At 50.1% G+C, this 18,974-nt stretch overlaps 2 protein-coding genes across 5 annotated transcripts in view; one reads left to right on the top strand and one right to left on the bottom strand.

Annotated features, from left to right (window-relative positions):
• The window catches only part of RASGEF1A (RasGEF domain family member 1A), a 254,860-nt gene that overhangs the window by 215,060 nt on the left and 20,826 nt on the right, over positions 1 to 18,974 (bottom strand). Inside the window, exon 1 of one of the 3 annotated variants that reach the window (XM_082407469.1) lies at positions 906 to 5,308. The exons of the other annotated variants lie outside the window; for them this stretch is intronic. The gene's annotated coding sequence lies outside the window, so the exon portion shown is untranslated. Of the gene's footprint in view, positions 1 to 905; positions 5,309 to 18,974 lie in introns of those variants that run through there. 3 annotated transcript variants of the gene reach the window in all.
• On the top strand, positions 5,466 to 9,444 carry FXYD4 (FXYD domain containing ion transport regulator 4). 2 transcript variants are annotated; one of them, XM_082407528.1, is made up of 8 exons: positions 5,489 to 5,579; positions 6,975 to 7,034; positions 7,673 to 7,705; positions 7,824 to 7,847; positions 8,544 to 8,618; positions 8,724 to 8,760; positions 9,023 to 9,060; positions 9,245 to 9,444. In XM_082407528.1, exons 2-8 carry the CDS (start codon positions 6,995 to 6,997, stop codon positions 9,262 to 9,264), a joined length of 267 nt encoding a protein of 88 aa, XP_082263654.1. In that variant the 5' UTR covers positions 5,489 to 5,579; positions 6,975 to 6,994; the 3' UTR covers positions 9,265 to 9,444. The 2 variants fall into 2 exon arrangements, with proteins under 2 accessions (XP_082263653.1, XP_082263654.1); XM_082407527.1 differs by lacking the exons at positions 8,544 to 8,618; positions 8,724 to 8,760 and having other exon boundaries at positions 5,466 to 5,579.

Genomic DNA, 18,974 nt, shown 5'->3' with positions numbered 1-18,974 from the left:
ATGGGAGAATTGGTTGGTACGTGAATTCATATCTCAACAAAGCTGTTTTTAAATCACATTCAAAATAAATCACATGCACAATTTAACGTGGAGAGTGGTGATTAAGAGCTGGTTCTGGGGCCATCGCTTCCAGCTATGAGGCCGGGTGCTTCTCTTAATCTCTCTTCGCCTCATTTCCTCATCCTGAAATGGGGCAAGAGTCCTCCCTGGAAAGGTTGTTGTGAGGATGACATGAGTTAACACATGGAAAGTCAGTCCTGGAAAGCAGCCTGCCAGGTAGCAAGCTCTCACCAAGGCTGCCATTGTGGATGCACCCAGGGTGCGGGGTGCTAGTCCCCTAAGGGGGTCATAGTCTGAGGGAGTGACACACATCAATGATAATCCCCATATGATGTGCTCGGTGGTGGCCTGTGTGACCAGGTGGATACGGGAGTGACCTGAGATAGGAAACTCTGAAAGAGAGACAGGGTGGGTATGGGGGAGGTGACACAACGGGAAGGTTTATTTAAGAAGTTGTTGACTGGGAGGTGTGCTCAAGAGGTACTTCAATTATAAGATCGAGGGCTGAGCAGTCTGGTTGAGAGACATGAGCAGTAGTTGGACAAGGGAGCTAAGACACCCTTGGGGGAGGAGGAAAGCATCTCTGAGCTCTAACAGAAGCGGAATGAAAGGTCGAAGAGAAATGACGTCGCCTGGCATCTCAGTTTTGTGAACCCTTGCGCTTCTCTCCTCTATGCACAGGTTCCCACCCTCACTCTTCGAAGGACCTTCTCAAATACAAATCTAACAATGTCTCTCCCCGGCTTGAAGCCCTCCCTCCAAGGTCCACTGCCGGCTTTCTGGCCTCACTCCACGCGGCCCGCCTCCTCCGCTCGTCCCCCTCCTCCCTGGCCTCCGGAGCTCACCCGATGCTCTGTCCCTTCACCTCAGCTATCCCTCACAGCCTCTAAGGTCCCAGGTCCTGAAGCCCACGACCTCCGGAAGATCGTGGCCATCACGGAGGCGCGAATGGATAAATGGGTGGACAAAGGCTCCAGAAGTGACTCAACCAGAGCCCCAACCATTACAAGAGGATACAGCGTGGGGGGCGGGGGGGGGGGGGCGCGGGGAAGAAGAGCTGCGCAGGCGTAATAGGGCGGCTGCTTGACAGGTACTCGGGTGAACCGGAGCAGCCAATCCGCACGAAGAGGGGCGGGACCGCTTCGCGACGGGAAAGCCCTGCCCACACTGCCTGCACGAGAGAGAGCGGGTATGGATGGCTTCTTGGAAGGGGCCTCCTAGAAGCCTATGAAGTCTTTTCTGGCCGGAGTCGGCCAAAGTGATCCGGGCCTTCACTCCAGACTCCTAGGGGGAGTGGCTGCCGAAGAGACCTCCATATCCCCGTTCTTGAGACACTCCCCCACACCGTTTCTGTATCCCCTCGTCTAGAAGGCTCTTAGATCTTGCAGCGTGAAGGGCCCCTCCCGCCGCCTCCCCAGGGCGCAGGAGTCAGCCAAGGCCGAGATCCGGCAAAAGCCCTTCATCCCTCAAACTGCCGCTACCCTTCAGATGGCCCTCCTTGCACCCTGTCTTACACCCACTCACCTCCTGCTCTAACACTGGCAGGCAGGTGAGCAGAGTCAGGCTGCCTCCTTCCCCACGGTCCTCAAAGGGAGTGAGACCCAGATCTGTGGGCAAGGAGCCCAGCACCCTGAGCACACAGAGGGGGACCTGCAGAACATGTCAGAGAGAGGTGGAAGAAGAACGGGGGGCTCCTGAGGGACACAGCACAGGAAGTGGTCCAGGTGGGAGTTCCGTATGTCTCAGAAACTGGCAGAAGCCTCAGAGGGCAGAGATTCCCTCTGCCCTTGTCCTCTCATGAATGGGGTCTTTTCCCTACTCTACCAGACCCTTCAAAATAGACAATCTCAGCTTCCTACTGACGCCTGTGACATTCAGTCCATCTTGGAAGTTAGGAAGAAAACACGTCATGTTCCCATTATGTGCCAGGCATGATGCTATCCACTTCCCTTTATCTCTGGTCAATCTTAGATAATTCCTGTTTTATTACCTTTCCTCGGGAAATTAATGACTTTGAGGATGCATCTATGTTCTTCGCAGAGCAATCGGTAGTGCTTAGAGAAGGGGAAAAGCACAGTTTGGGAGTGTGAGGGGCTGTGGCAGTGATTGACGTGAGCAGAAGAGAGAGTCCTGGTTGTGAGTGCCGATCTTCAGGCGGCCACTCTTGGCAACAGACTTCCCTCCTTCCACACAAGGTCTTTTGTATCATTTGCAGCACTGAGTCCCGAAGGGGAAGGGAGAGTTCAGAGCTGGATCTTGCAGCTTTCTCTCTTTTTGATACCTCTAGGTTCTCATCTGTACCCACCCAACTCAGGCTGGCTCTCTATCACCCACTCCTCCCAGCCTTTCATCATTGGAGTTTTGATTTCCCTGTAGGTCTCAGTGCCTCTCACCCAACTCTCCCATCTGGTAGGTAAGAAATCAGACCCAGGGGCTTCCCTGGCCATCTAGTGGTTAAGACTCCGTGCTCCCAATGCTGAGGGCATTCCCCCTGGTGGGGGAACTAAGATCCTGCAGGCCGCCTGGCGAGCCCCCCCAAAAAAAGAAAAGAAATCAGACCCAAATGGATGGCTCTAGAAATTCTGATAAGGAATGCATGCCCAAGAAGCAGGGCAAGTGGCCAGCCCTCCTCGAAAGTGACGTCCTGAAAACAGCCTTCACTGCCAGTCTAGCCCCTCAGGAATCACACCTTGAGAGCACAGTTGTTCATCCTAAATACTCCTAACAAATGAGACACTTCTTAATACACAAAGCTTCTAAAGTTTTCTATACCCAGTTTCATGACTATTTATAAGCACTAGGTTTAATATCTAAGAAGCTAAATTCATTAGCTTGGGACCTGACTTGTGCCACTTCCAGTGTGGAAGGCATTGTTGCCCGCTGCTGAGTGTGTGGCCGGCCTTTGGGGCCTCTTAGAGGGGACAGATGCAATACTCAGCCCTGATGCACCTATACTGAACTTTGGCAAAAGGGGGAGATGAGGTGGTGACTTACTGTTGTGCTTGCAGAAGCTACACACAGGTAGCTTGCCTCCCTCTCCCTGGTTCTGCCCTGGGCTCAACCTGTCCTCTACCTTGAACCAGTGTCAATACCACCTGGCTCAGGTGAAGTTTTCTTTCTACCTGTTAAAGGTGAAATACCTCATGGTGATAGGGGTGGGAATGGAGGATCCCTAAAGAGGGCAGAAGCTTCAGGATGGGGCAAAAGCGCTAGAACCTTCTGGAGAAGTGGATCTGAGGTCCTTTCCATACTTCCTGGAGACCTTCCAAAGCACCTGGGACTTAAAGGGTCCTCTTCCTCAAATGCCTGCTTTCTTGCTGCTTATTCCCCACAGGAGGAGTCTGGAAACTTGAGCTGAGTCTCCATTCTGCTACCATGGCACAGTGTGACCTTGAGCAAGACCATTGTCTTCTCTGGAGCACAGTTAGCCCATGGGGGTCTCTCTAATGATGACCCCCTTTCTCTCATGCTGCAGATCTTACTGTGTGTATTTCAGGGCCATTCCCAGCTACACGAACAGCCCCTGTGAACTGAGCAGCATAATCAGATGTCATCATCACAACATTCAAAGTCGGCTCAGTCATGGTCCCCACTTCATGGATGAGCAAATAGGCAGGAAGAGGGTAAGTCAGTTGCTCAAGTGCACATAGCAAGTAACTAACAGAGCCTGGATTTGACTCCAAAGTATGTGCTATTAATGGTTCTTCTGACTCTCGAGGTTCACAAACTCCTCACACAGGGCCTGGAAAGCATTCATTCCACACATACAAATTGAGGGCTGGCCATGGGTTGGCCCCGTGCCCCTGCAGCCAGCCCCTCCACCCCAAACCTCAAAGGTATGTCCTGTTGTTACTCCATTTTATTATTTTTTTAAATAAATAAACTTATTTATTTATTTTTGGCTGCATTGGGTCCTCGTTGCTGCGCGCGGGCTTTCTCTAGTTGTGGCGAGCGGGGGCTACTCTTCGTTGCGGTGCGTGGGCTTCTCATCATGGTGGCTTCTCTTGCTGCAGAGTACGGGCTCTAGGTGCGCAGGCTCAGTAGTTGTGGCACGCGGGCTCAGTAGTTGTGGCTCACGGGCTCTAGAGCACAGGCTCAGTAGTTGTGGCCCGCAGGCTTAGGTGCTCCGCGGCATGTGGGATCTTCCCGTACCAGGGCTCGAACCTGTGTTCCCTGCTTTGGCAGGCGGATTCTTAACCACTGCGCCACCAGGGAAGTCCCATTACTCCATTTTAGAGGAGAGGGAACTGAGGCTCAGAAGGAAGGAGCTGCCTGAGATCTCCCAGTGAGCAAGTGGCAAGCTGGGCTTCACATCCAGCTCTTTCTGGTCCTGGAGCCCTGGTCTTAAGCTCTGTGCAAGAACCGAATCTTGAAAATAGGAAGCACCATGGGAAGGTTTTCGTGAGGAGGTGCAACATGTTTGCACTAGGAAGGCCCTCCGGCTTCCTACTCACCTGAATCCTCCCCACCCTGTCTTTCAGGGCTCTGTCCTGCCCTCTGACCCCCAGCACTGGGAGCTGCTGGTGGCTTCCTGTCCTCAGTGACTCAACAATTCAATCAAAATCTATTTATCAGTATTGGGAATAAGGGCGGCAACAGTCCTGCTTCAGTTGGTCACTGCGCAGTGGGAGAAGAGGGTGAAAAGAGAGGAATCAGGGAGGGGGCACAGCAGAATAGAGGGGTCCATGGTCGTACAGCGTCAAGGGCACGGGTCGAAGGCACGTGGTGGGGTGAGGGACAGGAAGAGCTTGGCTGGCAGAGCACAAGGCAGGCGCGGGGGTCCGCAGAGGGAGGCGGCCCACTCCTCATCCCAGGGCTGGTGGTCCTCCCCTCGCCCCACCACCCCATCTCACACCCCTGCCCCCAGGCAGCAGGCAGGATGCGAGGGCAGGGTGGGGGGCTCCTGACTCCAGCTTCCGGTCCCCAGGGGCTAAGTGGTTGTCAGGACGTGGTCAGAGGGTGGGCGATCCTGTGGGGTGCCCATCAGCCCCAGCTCTCCCCCCATGAAACCCAGTTCAAGGAAAAGCGATGCGACCACCGAGCGAATGGAGCCTCAAGGCCAGCCCCGCCGCCTCCTCGCTGACACGATGTTCCAGGAACGCCCGCCCCCCAGAAGTCCTGGAACCCGCACTTCTGCCCCCAAGTACCCAGAAATATCCTGTCCCCTTCCACACATTTCTGGGCCCCTCGTTTAGGATCTAGGTGAGCTAAAGAAACTGAAAGCCCCCTTCTCCTCACGAGACAGGTCTGAGGCCCATCCCCCTCCGCACCCTCCGCTTGGCCTCTGAGAGGGCCTGGGGCCCTCCCTCTGCTCGGCGGGTGTGGCAGGTGAGCTGTCTCCTTTAAGAGTGCACCGGGGAGAGGGAGCCGCAGGAATCTTAAGGAATCCGACCAGTTCCTTCGGCGCGATAGTATTGTTGCCCTGGGCGGGGCTGCTGGGCTTAAAAAGCTGGAACACACCTGGGCTGGATGCAGCCCCAGGAGCCTCCTCAGACCAGCTCTCTGCACTCAGCTCTCAGGTGAGCAGGTTTCCGCCAGGACTTCGGGGCTCCTAGGAAAAGGGGTGGGGGCAGAGGGGGTGCCAGTCTGAGGAAGGGGTGGTAGCTGTCTGCGTATTCTCAGTAACGCGTGTGTGTTTGGGGGATTGGAGGACTGGAGGCTGCCTGCTCTGTGCCCACTGTCACATGGAAGGAAGGTGCGTTGGAGGCTGGAGGGAACAGGAGCCAGTCTTTGGCTAAAGAATATGTAAAGAGGAGTTGTGACCCTCACGATCCAGGAATTCCAGGGTGGTGGAAGGGGCAGGGAGAGACAGATTGGCCAAAGGAGGGCGGGGTTTGGAAATTGCTCAGAGCCAACAGACCCCCCGTGTTCCCAAGGAGCGTGTTAATAGTCCCTCCTCCCTATGGCAAAAGGACCCGTGTACTTGTACATTTACTTATTGTAACACGTTTCAGTACTTACTATGTGCTACGCGCTCTTCTTAGGCTTAACATATAATAACTCATGTAATTCAGTCATAACCTTATGAGGTCGCTATTATAATTACCCTCATTTTTACAGGGCACTGAAGCACAGAGAGGTTAAGTAACCCAGCTGAGTCACACAGCTGTTAAGTGGCAGAGAGAGGAATTCTCTGGCACGTAGTAACTGGGCTTGCAGTCTGGAACACTGACATCCCTTTGCCTGCCTGAGGCTAACAATAGGCAGAAAGCTGGTGGCGGTCTTATCTCAAGGACACAGCCGCCCTAGGGACTGTGATGCAATGAAGATATGGATAGTTCCCACCCTACGGAGAAAGAGGGAGCCATGTCCCACCCACTAGGCAGTTTCCTGCCAACAGCAGTCTGTACTCTGAGAGCGGAATTTGGGGCTACCTGGAGGAAGGCTTGGCCAGGGCTGCGGTGGGAGTCTCTTGCCTGTCCCTGGCACCTGCCCCTGGCACCTGCCCCCAACGCCTCCGCTTCCCCTGCCCAGCTGTTCACTCAGAGGAGTCCTGGGCATGCCCTAGGTGGAGGCTATCTTGGAATTCAGCCTGGTAGTGCCCCAGGCCCAGATCTTTGGATAGCCCGAGGCCTGACTGACCGTAGCCCTTTGAGCGGGGGGGTCAGGAGGGCAGGCAGCAAAGCCTGAGTTAGAACAGCAGCCCTGCTCTCCTGATGGTGTGTCAGGCATCTGATTACCAGATTTTAACAAAACCTCATATGGCACTTACTATGCCCAGGCACTGCACTGCTCTAAGCACTTAACTCCACGAGGCATTATTACTATTATCATCTCTAGACAAGGAAACAAATTAGTAACTTTTCCAAGTCTACCCCATAAGCAAGGGCAGCCTTGAGATTTGTGCCACCAAGTGCCGTGAGCCTGGGGCCGGTCGGGGCTGTCTGACCCCAGCCTGCCCCCTTCCCCTGCAGCCTAGGCCTGCCGCTGTGTCATGGACGGAGTGGTCCGGGGCCTTCTCCTCCTGCTGGCAGGTGAGTCCTCCCAGAGGTGACGCTGCTGCCACTCACCCACCCACCCACCAAGGCTGTGAAAACCAGGGCAGCATCTCACAAAGGGGGCCTGATGTTGAATAAATGTGTTTTCATTTAAACTGTCAACTTAAAGAGAAACATAAAGGAAGTAACGGTACAGGTAGGAAGTAGCTATTGCAAAAGTTACCCTGGTTAATGGAACTTTGGGAGCTAACCATCTGTTGGCGTGAAGAGAACAGCATTCCCTACTTCTTTAGGAGGCAGGGCATTAGCCAGGACCTGTGTAGGAAGCTTTTCAGGAGAGGGTAAAAAGATACCAACACACCATCCCATTTTGAGTATAAGAAAGAATAGCAGGAAGCCTGAGAAATAGCTGGAAGGGCTGGGGGGGGGGGGGGAACGGAGGGCGGGGGGCGGGCACAAAGACCAGGAAGTAGGAGACAAAATCCCAGGTCTGTTTGGGGCTGGGGAAGGTGTGAGGAAAGGAACCGGTGACCTCAGTGTCCCTCCATCCCACATCCCCAGAGTCCCAACGAGGCTGGCTGTCCTTGTGCCTCTGGGCTGGGGTCCTGGCTGCTGATTCATTCTGAGACCAGTGCCATGAATTAACAGCTAGTGCCTCTGCTTCTCTCACCCAGGCCTGCCCGTCCTGGAAGCCAATGACCTGGTTGGTGAGTAAGGCCCCAAACTGCCCTGCTGGCCCTGCCTCCACATTTTCCCTCTAAGACCCCACATCCTGCCTCCTGGCTCTGGTCCTTATTTTTTTTTTTTATGTTTTCTTTCCTGCAGATAAAGACAGTCCCTTCTACTATGGTAAGAGCTGATATCCCTTGCCCCCGACCCCTACCCTTGCCTATCCTGGACCTCTTTGCTAGAGGTTGGTGAGGGGTGATGTGGAGCCCAGCGTAGACAGAGAGGGGCTTGAGGGAACGGGGAAGGAGGGGCAGGATAGGGCTGAGACTGGGGATTAAAGAACCAGCGTCGTCGTCGTCGTCGTCAACTAAAAGAGTGACAGGCCGACACATAACGTGGTCTTTGGGAGAACTTCATTCCAGCAAGGAGGTAAGGTGCCCACAGGATGTTTAGGAAGACTTCTGGGGAAAGGGGCTAGAGGCACCTGGCTAATCTCCTTTCTTCAACTCACCCTCTCTTGCCTTCCCCAGGACCAGCTCCTTGCTGCCCGACAACCCCCCAAGCAGGTTTCCTCTCCCTCTGCCTGGCACTGTCCCCCAACACAGCCCTCAGGTGCCCCGGGCCTCAGCTCAAATGCCACCTTTCAGAAAAGCCTTCCTGGATCATTCTTCAAAGCCCGTTCTTGTTCTGTGCTCTTCTGCTTGTTTTTTCTTCCTAGCACTTGTTCCCACCAGATATTGCATGATGTATTTACTGGCTTGTCTTTCTCGTGGCCTGGAATGTAAGTGCATCTGTACAAGCAGGTGGTCATAACTATCTGCTGAACGGCTGGGGCGGAGCCCGGCTGGGGCCAGCTCACTCTCTATGCTCCCCTAGACTGGGAAGGCCTGCAGCTGGGCGGGGTGATCTGTGCAGCGCTCCTGTGCATCGCTGGAATCTTGTTCGCCCTGAGTGAGCAGTGGGACTGGCAGGGCTGGGGTGGGGGTGGGGAGCGGGTGGGAAGGGGGTGCCTCAGGCTCCCCAGGCTCTTTGCACTGTCTGTCTCTTCCTTCACAGGTGGCAAATGCAAATGCAAGCAAGATCATAAGCACAGGTGAGAAGGGGCCCTGTTGTGTGCACCTTGAGCAGAGCAGAGCTATTTGGCCGTAAAGCCCTACAATTTGGAGAAAGAGGACAGCCCCCTGGCTGTCCCCGGGCTTGCAGTGAGATTTGTCATTCACAGATCATCAACCCTGAAGGGCCCCAAATCAGGGAAAGCTCTGACCCTTGGTATTGTGTAAAGTGGCACCAGGAATCTTGGTGGGGGAAAAGGACAGAAGGCTTGAGGATGCTAATCTGACGTGTTCCTTTCTCAGCTCCTTACCCGAGAAAGCCGTTCCACTCATCACTCCAGGTGAGACAGGTTCGAGAGGCTTCCAGGCACTCAGGCAGGATAGCCATATATTTTGAGAATTAATAAATGTTATGCTGTAAGGCAGACTGTCCTGAGCCAGCCTGCCTTGGGGTCACCTGAGGCTGAGGGGGGTGTCTGTGGAGTGACCCAGTTTGTGAGGACCTGACCTCCATTCTCTCCACAGGCTCTGCCAGTACCTGCTGAGCACAGGACCGGCTTCACGGCACTTCCTGCACCAGCTCCCATCATACTGTCACCTCCCCCTTGGGGGACTTTACCCTTCATGATGGCCTTTCTCTCCGAGGGTGGGCCCTTAGGCTCCCTTATGCTCGGGAGGCTGTCCAGAGCATATTTCTAAATTAAACTTCTCTCCTCCCTCCTCTGGTCTTATGACCTTCTGTGGGTCTGGTTAGGGACAGGCAGGCTGGAAAGGGACAAGGAAATCTTGCTCAGGAAAGTCCAGGCCCCTCAGCGGTGGGGGGGAGGGGAAGGTGGTGTCCCATAGATTGCTGATGCATCCTGTGGCCACATGTCTGTCCTGAAGCCATTCCCAGCATGCCCCCCACTTTGAGGACCTCCTGATAATTGATCTTCTGCCTCACCCATGCATGATGCAAGACACCTCAACGTTATATCAAAGAACCTTACAATTTCCATACCTTGCCTGGAGACCTTATAAGTCCCAATGACCCAGATACCCATGACATCCTGTAACCTAGAATGATCCCCAGTCATTTGCCCTCTGCTAAGACCCCACCTCACTCAGTGAGTGCTCACACACCCCAGGAAATGCAGCAATTTCTTCACTAACTCACCCCAGTAAAACCCTATGAAATTCTCAGACCAACCCATGGACCCTTCCCCCACTCTAGGTAATGTCCCGTGAGACCCCACTATAAGCAACATCCCAGCAAGCCCTGCATAGTGCATTTTAGAACCAAAACCCATCCATGCCAATCTGGGTCTCAGTATGTCCAAAGTCCATTCCTGGAATACCTCACTTGAAAGGCCCTAGCATGCACGGGGTGGGGCTGGGGAAACGGCTCTCCCACCTGGGCAGCCTGTTCATCCTGCAGCCTCACCCCGCTTGCCAACCTCCATACCCTAAGGTGGGAGGGGCTGAGGCATACTCAGAGCAGCCCCTACTCCTGGCAGTGACCCTGGGGGCGGAGACAGGCTGGGGCAGCAGACGTCTGCCCTGTCCCTGCCAGGCAGTGGCTCACAGTCTGGGTCTGGGTCTGGGCTGATGGGGCAGCCACCTGTCTTGGTGTTGCTTCAAGCCAGCTCTCTAATGGTGCCCTGCTCCAAACCTTCCACCCATTTCCCACGGTGGTACTAGATCCTCTGCAAAGTATAGTGGATCCAAGACTTGTTGGCTGGGGTCAGGAGGCCAGCGCAAGGGATTCTAGAGGCTGAGGACCGCACTTCCTGGTCTGCAGCCCTCCCAGGCCCTGAGTTCTAAAAATGAGGATCACAGGAACTTCCCTGGTGGTCCAGTGGGTAAGACTCCGCACTCCCAATGCAGGGGGCCCGGGTTCAATCCCTGGTCGGGAAACTATATCCCACACGAATGCCGCAACAAAGATCTCGTGTGCTGCAACTAAGACCCAGTGTGGCCTAAATAAATAAATAAAAATGAGGATCATAGACCTGTTTAGGGCCCTTGAATAGTACACATAAGCAGGATGAGGGGACAGTTCCAAGGCTGGCCCAGAGCTACAGCAGGAACTCCAAGAACCTGAGTGGGACTCAGGATACCTGGCTGAAATTGCAGCCACTCACGGTCCAAGATAGGTGAGGGAAGTGTGGCAGGGAGCCACGGGGGGCCTCTTAGGCCTTTAAGATCCCAGCATTCTGAACCGGATGCATGACATAAAGAAAGTAAAACAAGCGTGCTGCAGCAGCTGGGGTGCATGGGCAGCAGTGGGTGATGTGGTCAGGTCAAGAAGTGACATCTGAGCTGAATCCTCACAGGTGAATGGTGGGAGGGGCCAGCTGCGCAAACATGTTTCCTGGTAGAGGGAACACTGGTTTCTTGCCTTCTGAGGACCAGCGGAACGTCGGTGTGACTGGTACGTAGGTGATGAGATCAACGAGGAAGCGGGGGCGGCCACTGCAGGGAGAATTTTGCCCCATCCTGAGCTGGGAATCAATCGTGGCACCCAGAGCTGCGCACGCGGCGGGAGCAGGAAGAAGGCAGGAGCGCAGGCGCGCGGAGCCCAAGGGACGGTGGACGCGCCGCAGCGTCATCCGCCCAAAGGCGGCTTCCGACCCCGCCTTTTCGTCCTGGGGAGTGGGATGCATGTCCCTCTCCTCCTTGGACACAAGAGGATGCTGGTGTGAATGGGTTGCATTGGAGAATGTAAAAATGAGCTCCGCCTAAGAAAGCAAAGTCTGTGGCCTTACGTGGAGCTAGAGTGGCAGACGCGGAAGCGATATTGGCAGAACGCCCCCTTCTGAGTGACTGACAACTGCTTTCTTTTAGAAACTCGGGTTCCTACTATCATAAACAGTGAGATGCTCTGTTTGAAATCCAAACAGTAAGAAGAAAACCCCATGCTGCCAGGGTAACCTAAATCACTTTGACGCGAGATTCAGCCTCAATCCCTACCCGGGCGCCCAGCCCCGGAAGAGGGGTTTCTGGACGCAATATTCCACATCCATCTTAACGTTTTGGTTTCCCAGCTCCGCTTTGCGGTGGAGACCAGTTACACACAGTCATGATCTGCTTTCAGCCTGCCAAACAGCCTGTCCAATTTCGCCTGAACAAACGCCAGTTTCCTCACGTCCCAAAGGGGCCCACGACCCCCATACCCCCAACGTGTGCAGCTCCCTCATTGTCAAGTCACTGAGCCTGGCTTTCTACAGTACAGGCTCCTGCCTGGTGGTTTAGGCTGATTCTTCCCGTCCAAGGCTGGGGCAAGGGGCTCATGGAGGACATCTGGGAGCCTGGGTTAATCATGGTTGGGAAAAGTCACAGACTGTGATGGGAAGGTGGCAGGAGAGAGCCATGCAGGACTGAATCGGTGTTAGCCTGTGAGGCTGGCGCATGGGCCCTGGAGTTGGGCTGCTGATTCCCAAGGGAAATAAGCTCTCCTCTCTCCCTCCCAGGAGTAGGGAGTGGGAAAGGTAGTCAGTCATAGGACGGGAGGAGGCTCTGCCCAGGCTTCACTGTGTGGAATTACTTGCTGTGTCTCAGAGACCCCTTCCTTGGGCCTGTTTTCCCTGGGGAACAGGGGATTGGGGGGGTAGGGAGGCTGGCTTTGTCTCAATTCCTGCCTCTTGTCATCTCCTAGATGAGGGGCTGACCAGGAAAGAACCAGAGAAAGCAAAGGGTAATTTCCACTTAATTGAACACTTAGTACTATATGGGCACTGTTACAAACACTTCACACATGTTGATTTTCCCAGCAGCCTATGTGATGTGGATTCATATTATGCCCACTGTGCATGAGAGAACTAGGTTCTCACAGGTCATCTTACTTCTGAGCCGTTTCTGAACGACTAGGCTATACTGCCTTTTCTGGTATTTATCACTATCTGAGAGAGACCCCCAAGGACTGTACCTTCTTGGGGACTATGTATCCCTCCCCACTTTTTATTTAAACAATCTTATTTTTTTCCTAATGCAAGCATCTTTCATGCTTATTACAGAAAACTGGAACATTACAGAGATAGCTCACTTAGAAGATAAACCAAATTCTAACCCAGCACTCAGAAATAATCAAGGATAAGTCTGTTATACAATCAGAGTATTCTATAATTCTCTGGAGCTCCAGATTGTTACATGAACCAGTAGTTCATTACTTTGTTTTGCTGAGTAGTAGACCCAGGCAGTGTTGTATTAATGAACACAGCTTGGGCTGCAGCCTTACCTCAGGGCACTGCGCTTCCCTCCCTCTGCTGGACATTGCCCCAATTCCCCAGCATCCCTGCATCACCAATTCCCTTCCTCCTTTAGGCCCTTTCAGGAGGCCTCCGGGCCGGGCCACTCTAGCTGTACCACCAACACTCGACCTCTCATCACTGTTCACTGCTTCTTCTCTTTGTACTCGGCCCTAATTCACATACTACTTATATTTTACTGATTATCTGATATGGTCTCCTACCCCTACAATAATGTAAATTCAAATCGGCACCTGCAGAATTTTCTGAGTTTGGGCTCACAGATTTACTTGTTTTCAGATTGTTGTTTTATGATTTCCACCAAATGCATATTGGTCATTTTAGGCTTCTCATGTTCTCAGGGTAATTTTAAGAAATCTGGTTGCATTCCTTCCACCAATCCCCTCACAGATAATAAGAACACATGGGTCTTGTAGTCATCCTATGCCTACAACTTAAGTACACAATATCCGGTACCCTACCAAAAATATCCATGCATAAAAGACAAACTTAAGCCAGACAGACAACATAAACACAGAGATGCAGATGTTGGAACGATCAGACTTTAAAAACTGTGAGTAATGTGTTCAAGGAATGAGCTATATGGAGATTTTCAGAAGAAAATTAAACCTATGTGTTGTTGGTTAAATTGTGTCCTCCAAAAAGGTATGTTCAATTCCTAATCCCCAGTACTTGAGACTGTGACCTTATTTGGAAATAGGATCTTTGCAGATATAATCATTTTAAAAAGAGGTCATACTGGATTAGGATGGACCCTAATCCAATGACTGGTGTCCCCCTAAAAGGAGGACAATTTGGACACAGGGAGAAGGCCATGTGCCACCCCAGGCAGAGAGGGAAGAATGCAGCTGCAAGCCAAGGAACACCAAGACTGCCGGCAGCCACCGAGGCTATAAGAGGCAAGGATTCTTCCTCGGGGACTTCAGAGGGAGAGTGGCCTTGCCTGCACCTTAATTTTGGCTTCTTGCCGCCAGAATTGTGAAAAAATTAATTTTTCTACATTATGTAAAAAAAAAAAACTAAGAAAATTTTACAACTAAAAACTCATCAGTTCTTAAACATAACGGATGTTTAACCAATTAGACTTAGCTGAAGAGAATGAGTGATTGGAAGATAGATAAAAGGAATAAAGACACACAAGAAGGAAAAAGTATTAAATAAAATCCAACATTTACTAGCGAGTAAAAAATAAATTTATACTAAACCTTAAGTAAATGGAAATCTCCTAAATAAAGGGTATGCAACCAAAAACCAGTCAGTATTTTAATGGAGAAATATTATTGAAAGCTTTCAATAAGATACCCTCTGACCCCAAATGTTCAGCATCACATTTCCTAATGATAAAAAATAAACTTACCTTTCTTTGCAACAAGGCAAAGAAAAAAGTACATAGGATTAGAAAGAAATTAATCAAAATGTCATTATTTGCAAATGGCATGATTTTGTATGTAGAAAATCCAAAGAATCTACATTTAAATCAGCATAGGTAAGTGATTTTAGCAAGACCACAAAGGTCAATATAAAAATCCAGTTTTGTTTTGTTTTTTTTAATCCTTGTATTTCTAGTCCCAGGAACAAACTCTCAGCAAAAGAAATTTAAAAGACACCATTTAAAATATAATAAAATACCTAGAAACAAGTCTAACAAAATGTCCAAGAATTTTTACACAAAAACTAAAACCAAAACTGAGATACCGTAAAAGAGCCTCAGGACTTGATGCAACTGCTAACACTCAGGGCAGGGTGAGCACAGTAGCTCCAGGAGCTGCTTTTTGAATAGTAAACGGCTCCCTGCTGCAGAGGACGTGGTGTTGATTCCTACCACTCAGGGGCTGAGCTGCCACTGTGGAGTGAGACATCAGAGACACCACACAAAACGATTTAGAACACAGATCCCTGGAGGGTGGAGCCTACTCTGTCCTTTGTAGCAGATGGCAGGGCAGCTTGCAGAATCCAGGCAGCCTTCTAGTCACCTGGTAATTGGGGACGAGCACTATTTTCAAGTGTAAAATAAGGTTTCTCCAAATCCAAAAGGTCCTACCAACAGTTATGCCTCTTTCTTAGTGACGCAGTATCTTGACCTTTCCATTGGAGGAAATGCTCCAGTTCTGCCCAGGTCCAGAGGTCAGCAAACATTTCCTATAAAGGCGCAGAGAGTAAGTGTCTGCTAGGCTTTGTGGGCCACATGGTCTCTGATGAAACTACTCATCTATCTGCCGGTGTAGCACAAGAGCAGGCTAGACAAAATAATTGAATGCACAAGCCTGTGTACCAATAAAACATTATTTACAAAAACAGGCAGCAGGCCAGATTTGGCCCATGGACCCTAGTTAGCCAATCCCTGCCCAAGACCATTAGACCCTAAAAACGTCCCTGATATGGCAGAGCCCTGAATTCTTCCACCCCCTAGCACGCATGTAGGTGTCTTCCTAAGGCATCCCAAGTACTCACTGCTTCCTCCTCAGCAAGACCAATGAGCATGTCATCAATATAGTGGATCATGGCAAGGTGATCAATGTCTCTCCAGACTGTATTGTAACAGAGAACAGGAGTTACTACACACTTGGAGAAAGACAGGGAATGTGTTCTGATGTCCATGTTATAAGGTCATTTAAAAAAAATCTTTTGCTTGACTCTGTTTGAAAAGAACATATTCGCTAGGTCAGGGGCTTCCCAAGTTCCAGCGGCTTGTTGATCTATCCCGGCAAACACGCCACATTAAGCACTGAGCTGTGACTGGGGCAACTACACGGTTAAGTTCCTGGTCGTTCGCTATCATCTGCTGGAATCCATCTGCTCTTTCTGGGGAACAGGCAGGCAAATAAACAGGGCTAGGCTTGCCTTTTTTTACGCGTTTCAGCATGGCCCTAACCCCAGACATTGCACACACATCACAGAATCTTTGTTCACTGTCTTGGATGGGGAATGCCTTCCGAGAGGTTCCTCTTGGCCTTTCCTACCATTATGACTCTTCACAAGCCAGGGACCCTGTGCGGGGTTATCTGTCAACTGCCTAGGGTACCCCTTCCCACTCATTCAGGGAGATAACCTAAGGGGTCTGCAAACCTGTTTAACCCACAATGAAATGAACTTGGCCTGGGGATCCATGTCACCTGGACTTCCTATGCTCCCAATCTTAACAGAACCATGATGGCACTTTGGATCCCCTGGTATCAGTATCAACTCAGACCCCCTATCCAACAGCATATGAGACTTGGGTCATTTCCTACCCCTAGCCTCAGAGGAGATGTATAGAATATTACACAGTTGTTGCAATGATGTCAGGCCCTTCCTCCACTCCAGTTGATGGTCTCTGGGCCTGAGACCTGGCTCTGTTCTGGAAATAAATATAACAGACCTCAGAGCTGTGCCTGTATGACCCCTGGACACACAGAGGTCTGATAGCCTTCACAGATCTGGCAGGGTCAAGGCTCCTCCTGCCTTTCGGGTTTTGCTGCCCATCATGACAATTATGCTTACCTCACCATCTGATTGCCACCACTTGATCTCTGCCCTTCTGGAATCTTTTTATCCCTATTTTCTTCTACTGCCAACCCTGGCTGAGAGCTTCCATTAATGTCTCAAAATGCTGGTGCACCTCACTAGCACGTTATCGAATTTAGTGGAATGTCCTTGGATCCTTCCAGGAGAACATCTTTTAGCTGGTGTTTTTTTTTCTGGCCTTAAATACTAATCTTCTCTAGCATGCCCACCTGAGTCCCCCAACCCCCTTTCTCAACACCCAGCATCTCTCCCTCCTGTAGGCCATTGTCTCCAAGCTTCAAGGATCAACTCTAGATTAGGATGGGCTCCAAGAATGCTTAGAATTTATATCCTGAGTCACAAGAGATGCCCCACATCAATCATTTTATACTCAACCCTCTGGCTCAGCATCCTCAAGATCCCCTTGTGTGCTACGGCTCCTGTTCATACATACTAATCAGGCCCTGCAGTTTCCTTCTGTGCCACTCAGTCCTGATACTAGTTTTCTGAAACAGGAGTCAGTCATTTCCTTTAAGGGGCCAGAAATAGTAAAAATTCTGCAGGCCAAGGCAGATTTAAGTTTTCACAAATTTTTTTTTTTTTTGATAAAACTAAAAAACTAAGTGCAGTATTTTGTACTACAGGTCTACTAATAAGAATGGAATTCTTTTGGGAGAGATTCTAATTAATCAGGGTTTCCTGCCATCAAATTGACTCAACTGGAAACTATTCTTAGCTCATGAGTTATACTATATACTAAATCATACGGCAGGCTGGATTTGGCTTACCAGCAGTTTGCCAGCTCATTCTTCAAGCAGACTTTGAGAGCAGATATTATCTTATCAACCACATACCTCAGGTGATGCCTCTGGATAAGTCTTCTAGTAAGAGGCACCGTAGCTACTGCTGCTGGCCCAGAAATTTGAGTCACTGTGGGATTTAAGGGCATCTAGCACATTCCCAATTTCCCACCCCAGGTTCTTGGAGCCCACTCCTTCCGCATCTGAACCTCAAAATTAGCAAAGATCTACAGGGAATAAACGTACTCCTTGAAACTTCACTGTCCTATTAAGCCTTGGTCTTTTAATCACATCCTAGCCCTTGCCATCACAGGTTTCATGAACTCCCAGGTCTTCCGCCTGGGTTTCTCTGGGTCTTTCTCACAAGCCAGATGGCCTTTGCTTCCCTACAGTGGACTGTCACTCATGAGATGAGCAGACTGTGAACACAGCCTAGAGCAGATGTGTGGTCTCTGCACAACTCACCTGCCCCCCAATTCTCACACTATCCAGTCCTCTCAGTTGACCTTCCCAGTTCTGCCTCTGGCATTACTGGGTTATGCTGCTGCCCCATCTCCAGCCATCTGAGTCTGTAGAACACTAGTGGGAAGAATGGCAGGGTGGGGTTGTGAAGCCCGAAAAAGCCAGGAAAGGCCTAAGACTCTCCAACCTACCTATAAAACCGTCAGAGGCTTGGCTAACACAGCAGCTTCTCCGTAAATGAGGCCAGTGCCTTAAAATGAAGATACCATACAAAGATACTATTAATACTGGTGAAACTTGGATAACTGGGCTACATTGTATAGTTATTAAAGTGGGAAAATAAAGCTGGGAAAGTTAATAGCCATCAAGCAAAGTTCTTTTTAATAAACTTCATTCGCATTTTAAAGTCTTGACGGTTTTAGTGTACGTGTTAAGTTTAAAATGATGGATCGCTGTGTGCAGAGCTACCTGAAATTTGGAACTTGTTTCCAACTGCCAGACAGACAATTTTCTAGTAACAATTTGGAAATAGGTTTCTAACTTGAGAATATGCGTATCCTGCAATAACCAGTAACTGTAACCCAGCAGTGTGTGCTCTAGAAATAATCCTAAGTATGGAAGAAAGACTGTTTAAATCAGCACATCTTATAAAAAAAAAAACATAAAATTGTGGCTAATGACTCAATGCATGTAGCATGCAAAACTAAACATCTCTAGCTATGAACAGGTGCCACCCGGCATAAAGCAAGGGAACAGGACATTACAAATGGCTGATGAACAGAACACAAGTCACAGGAAGATGGGACTGTAGGCTTCTAGTCTCATACTCTGTAGTCACCATTTCCACTCATATAAGGAACATATATTTTAAAAAACATATTTAATGTTTTTAAATCTGAATGTTTAATTTAGCCTCGTTTTAAGAATACAAGGGAAATCATACTGCTAAATTTTAAAATTCACACTGAAATGCAGTAGTAAAATGAAATTCTTCTCAACCACCCAGTCATTTTGCTAGTTTTTGGTGAGTATATAGTCTGTGCCAGTCATTGTGAAAAAGTCTTTTTATTTTAAGAAAAAAATTTAGTTAACAAAAAAAATTTAACAAGTTTCACTTAGCAAAATACACCCAAAAGGAAATCACAGTACAAAGAAAGTTTTAAGTCAAGGCCTCACCAATTCCTACAGTATTAGTAATGTGTCTCAATTTTCAAAACTAACTTTTAAAAAGCTTAAACTTAACCTAAGAGATTTTAAATGAAA

This window comes from Balaenoptera borealis (assembly GCF_965194805.1).
Source record: "Balaenoptera borealis genome assembly, chromosome: 10".
NCBI lineage: Eukaryota > Metazoa > Chordata > Mammalia > Artiodactyla > Balaenopteridae > Balaenoptera > Balaenoptera borealis.
The sequence above is the reverse complement of the archived record's forward strand: the minus strand, read 5'-3'. Positions and strand labels throughout refer to the sequence as shown.

Excerpts from the sequence above, each read along its gene's own strand:
- FXYD4 (XM_082407527.1), top strand. The coding sequence starts at position 6,995 with ATGGACGGAGTGGTCCGGGGCCTTCTCCTCCTGCTGGCAG. Across the intron at positions 7,848-9,022 it reads AGACAGTCCCTTCTACTATG|CTCCTTACCCGAGAAAGCCG; the intron begins GTAAGAGCTGAT and ends TTCCTTTCTCAG. Across the intron at positions 9,061-9,244 it reads CGTTCCACTCATCACTCCAG|GCTCTGCCAGTACCTGCTGA; the intron begins GTGAGACAGGTT and ends TTCTCTCCACAG.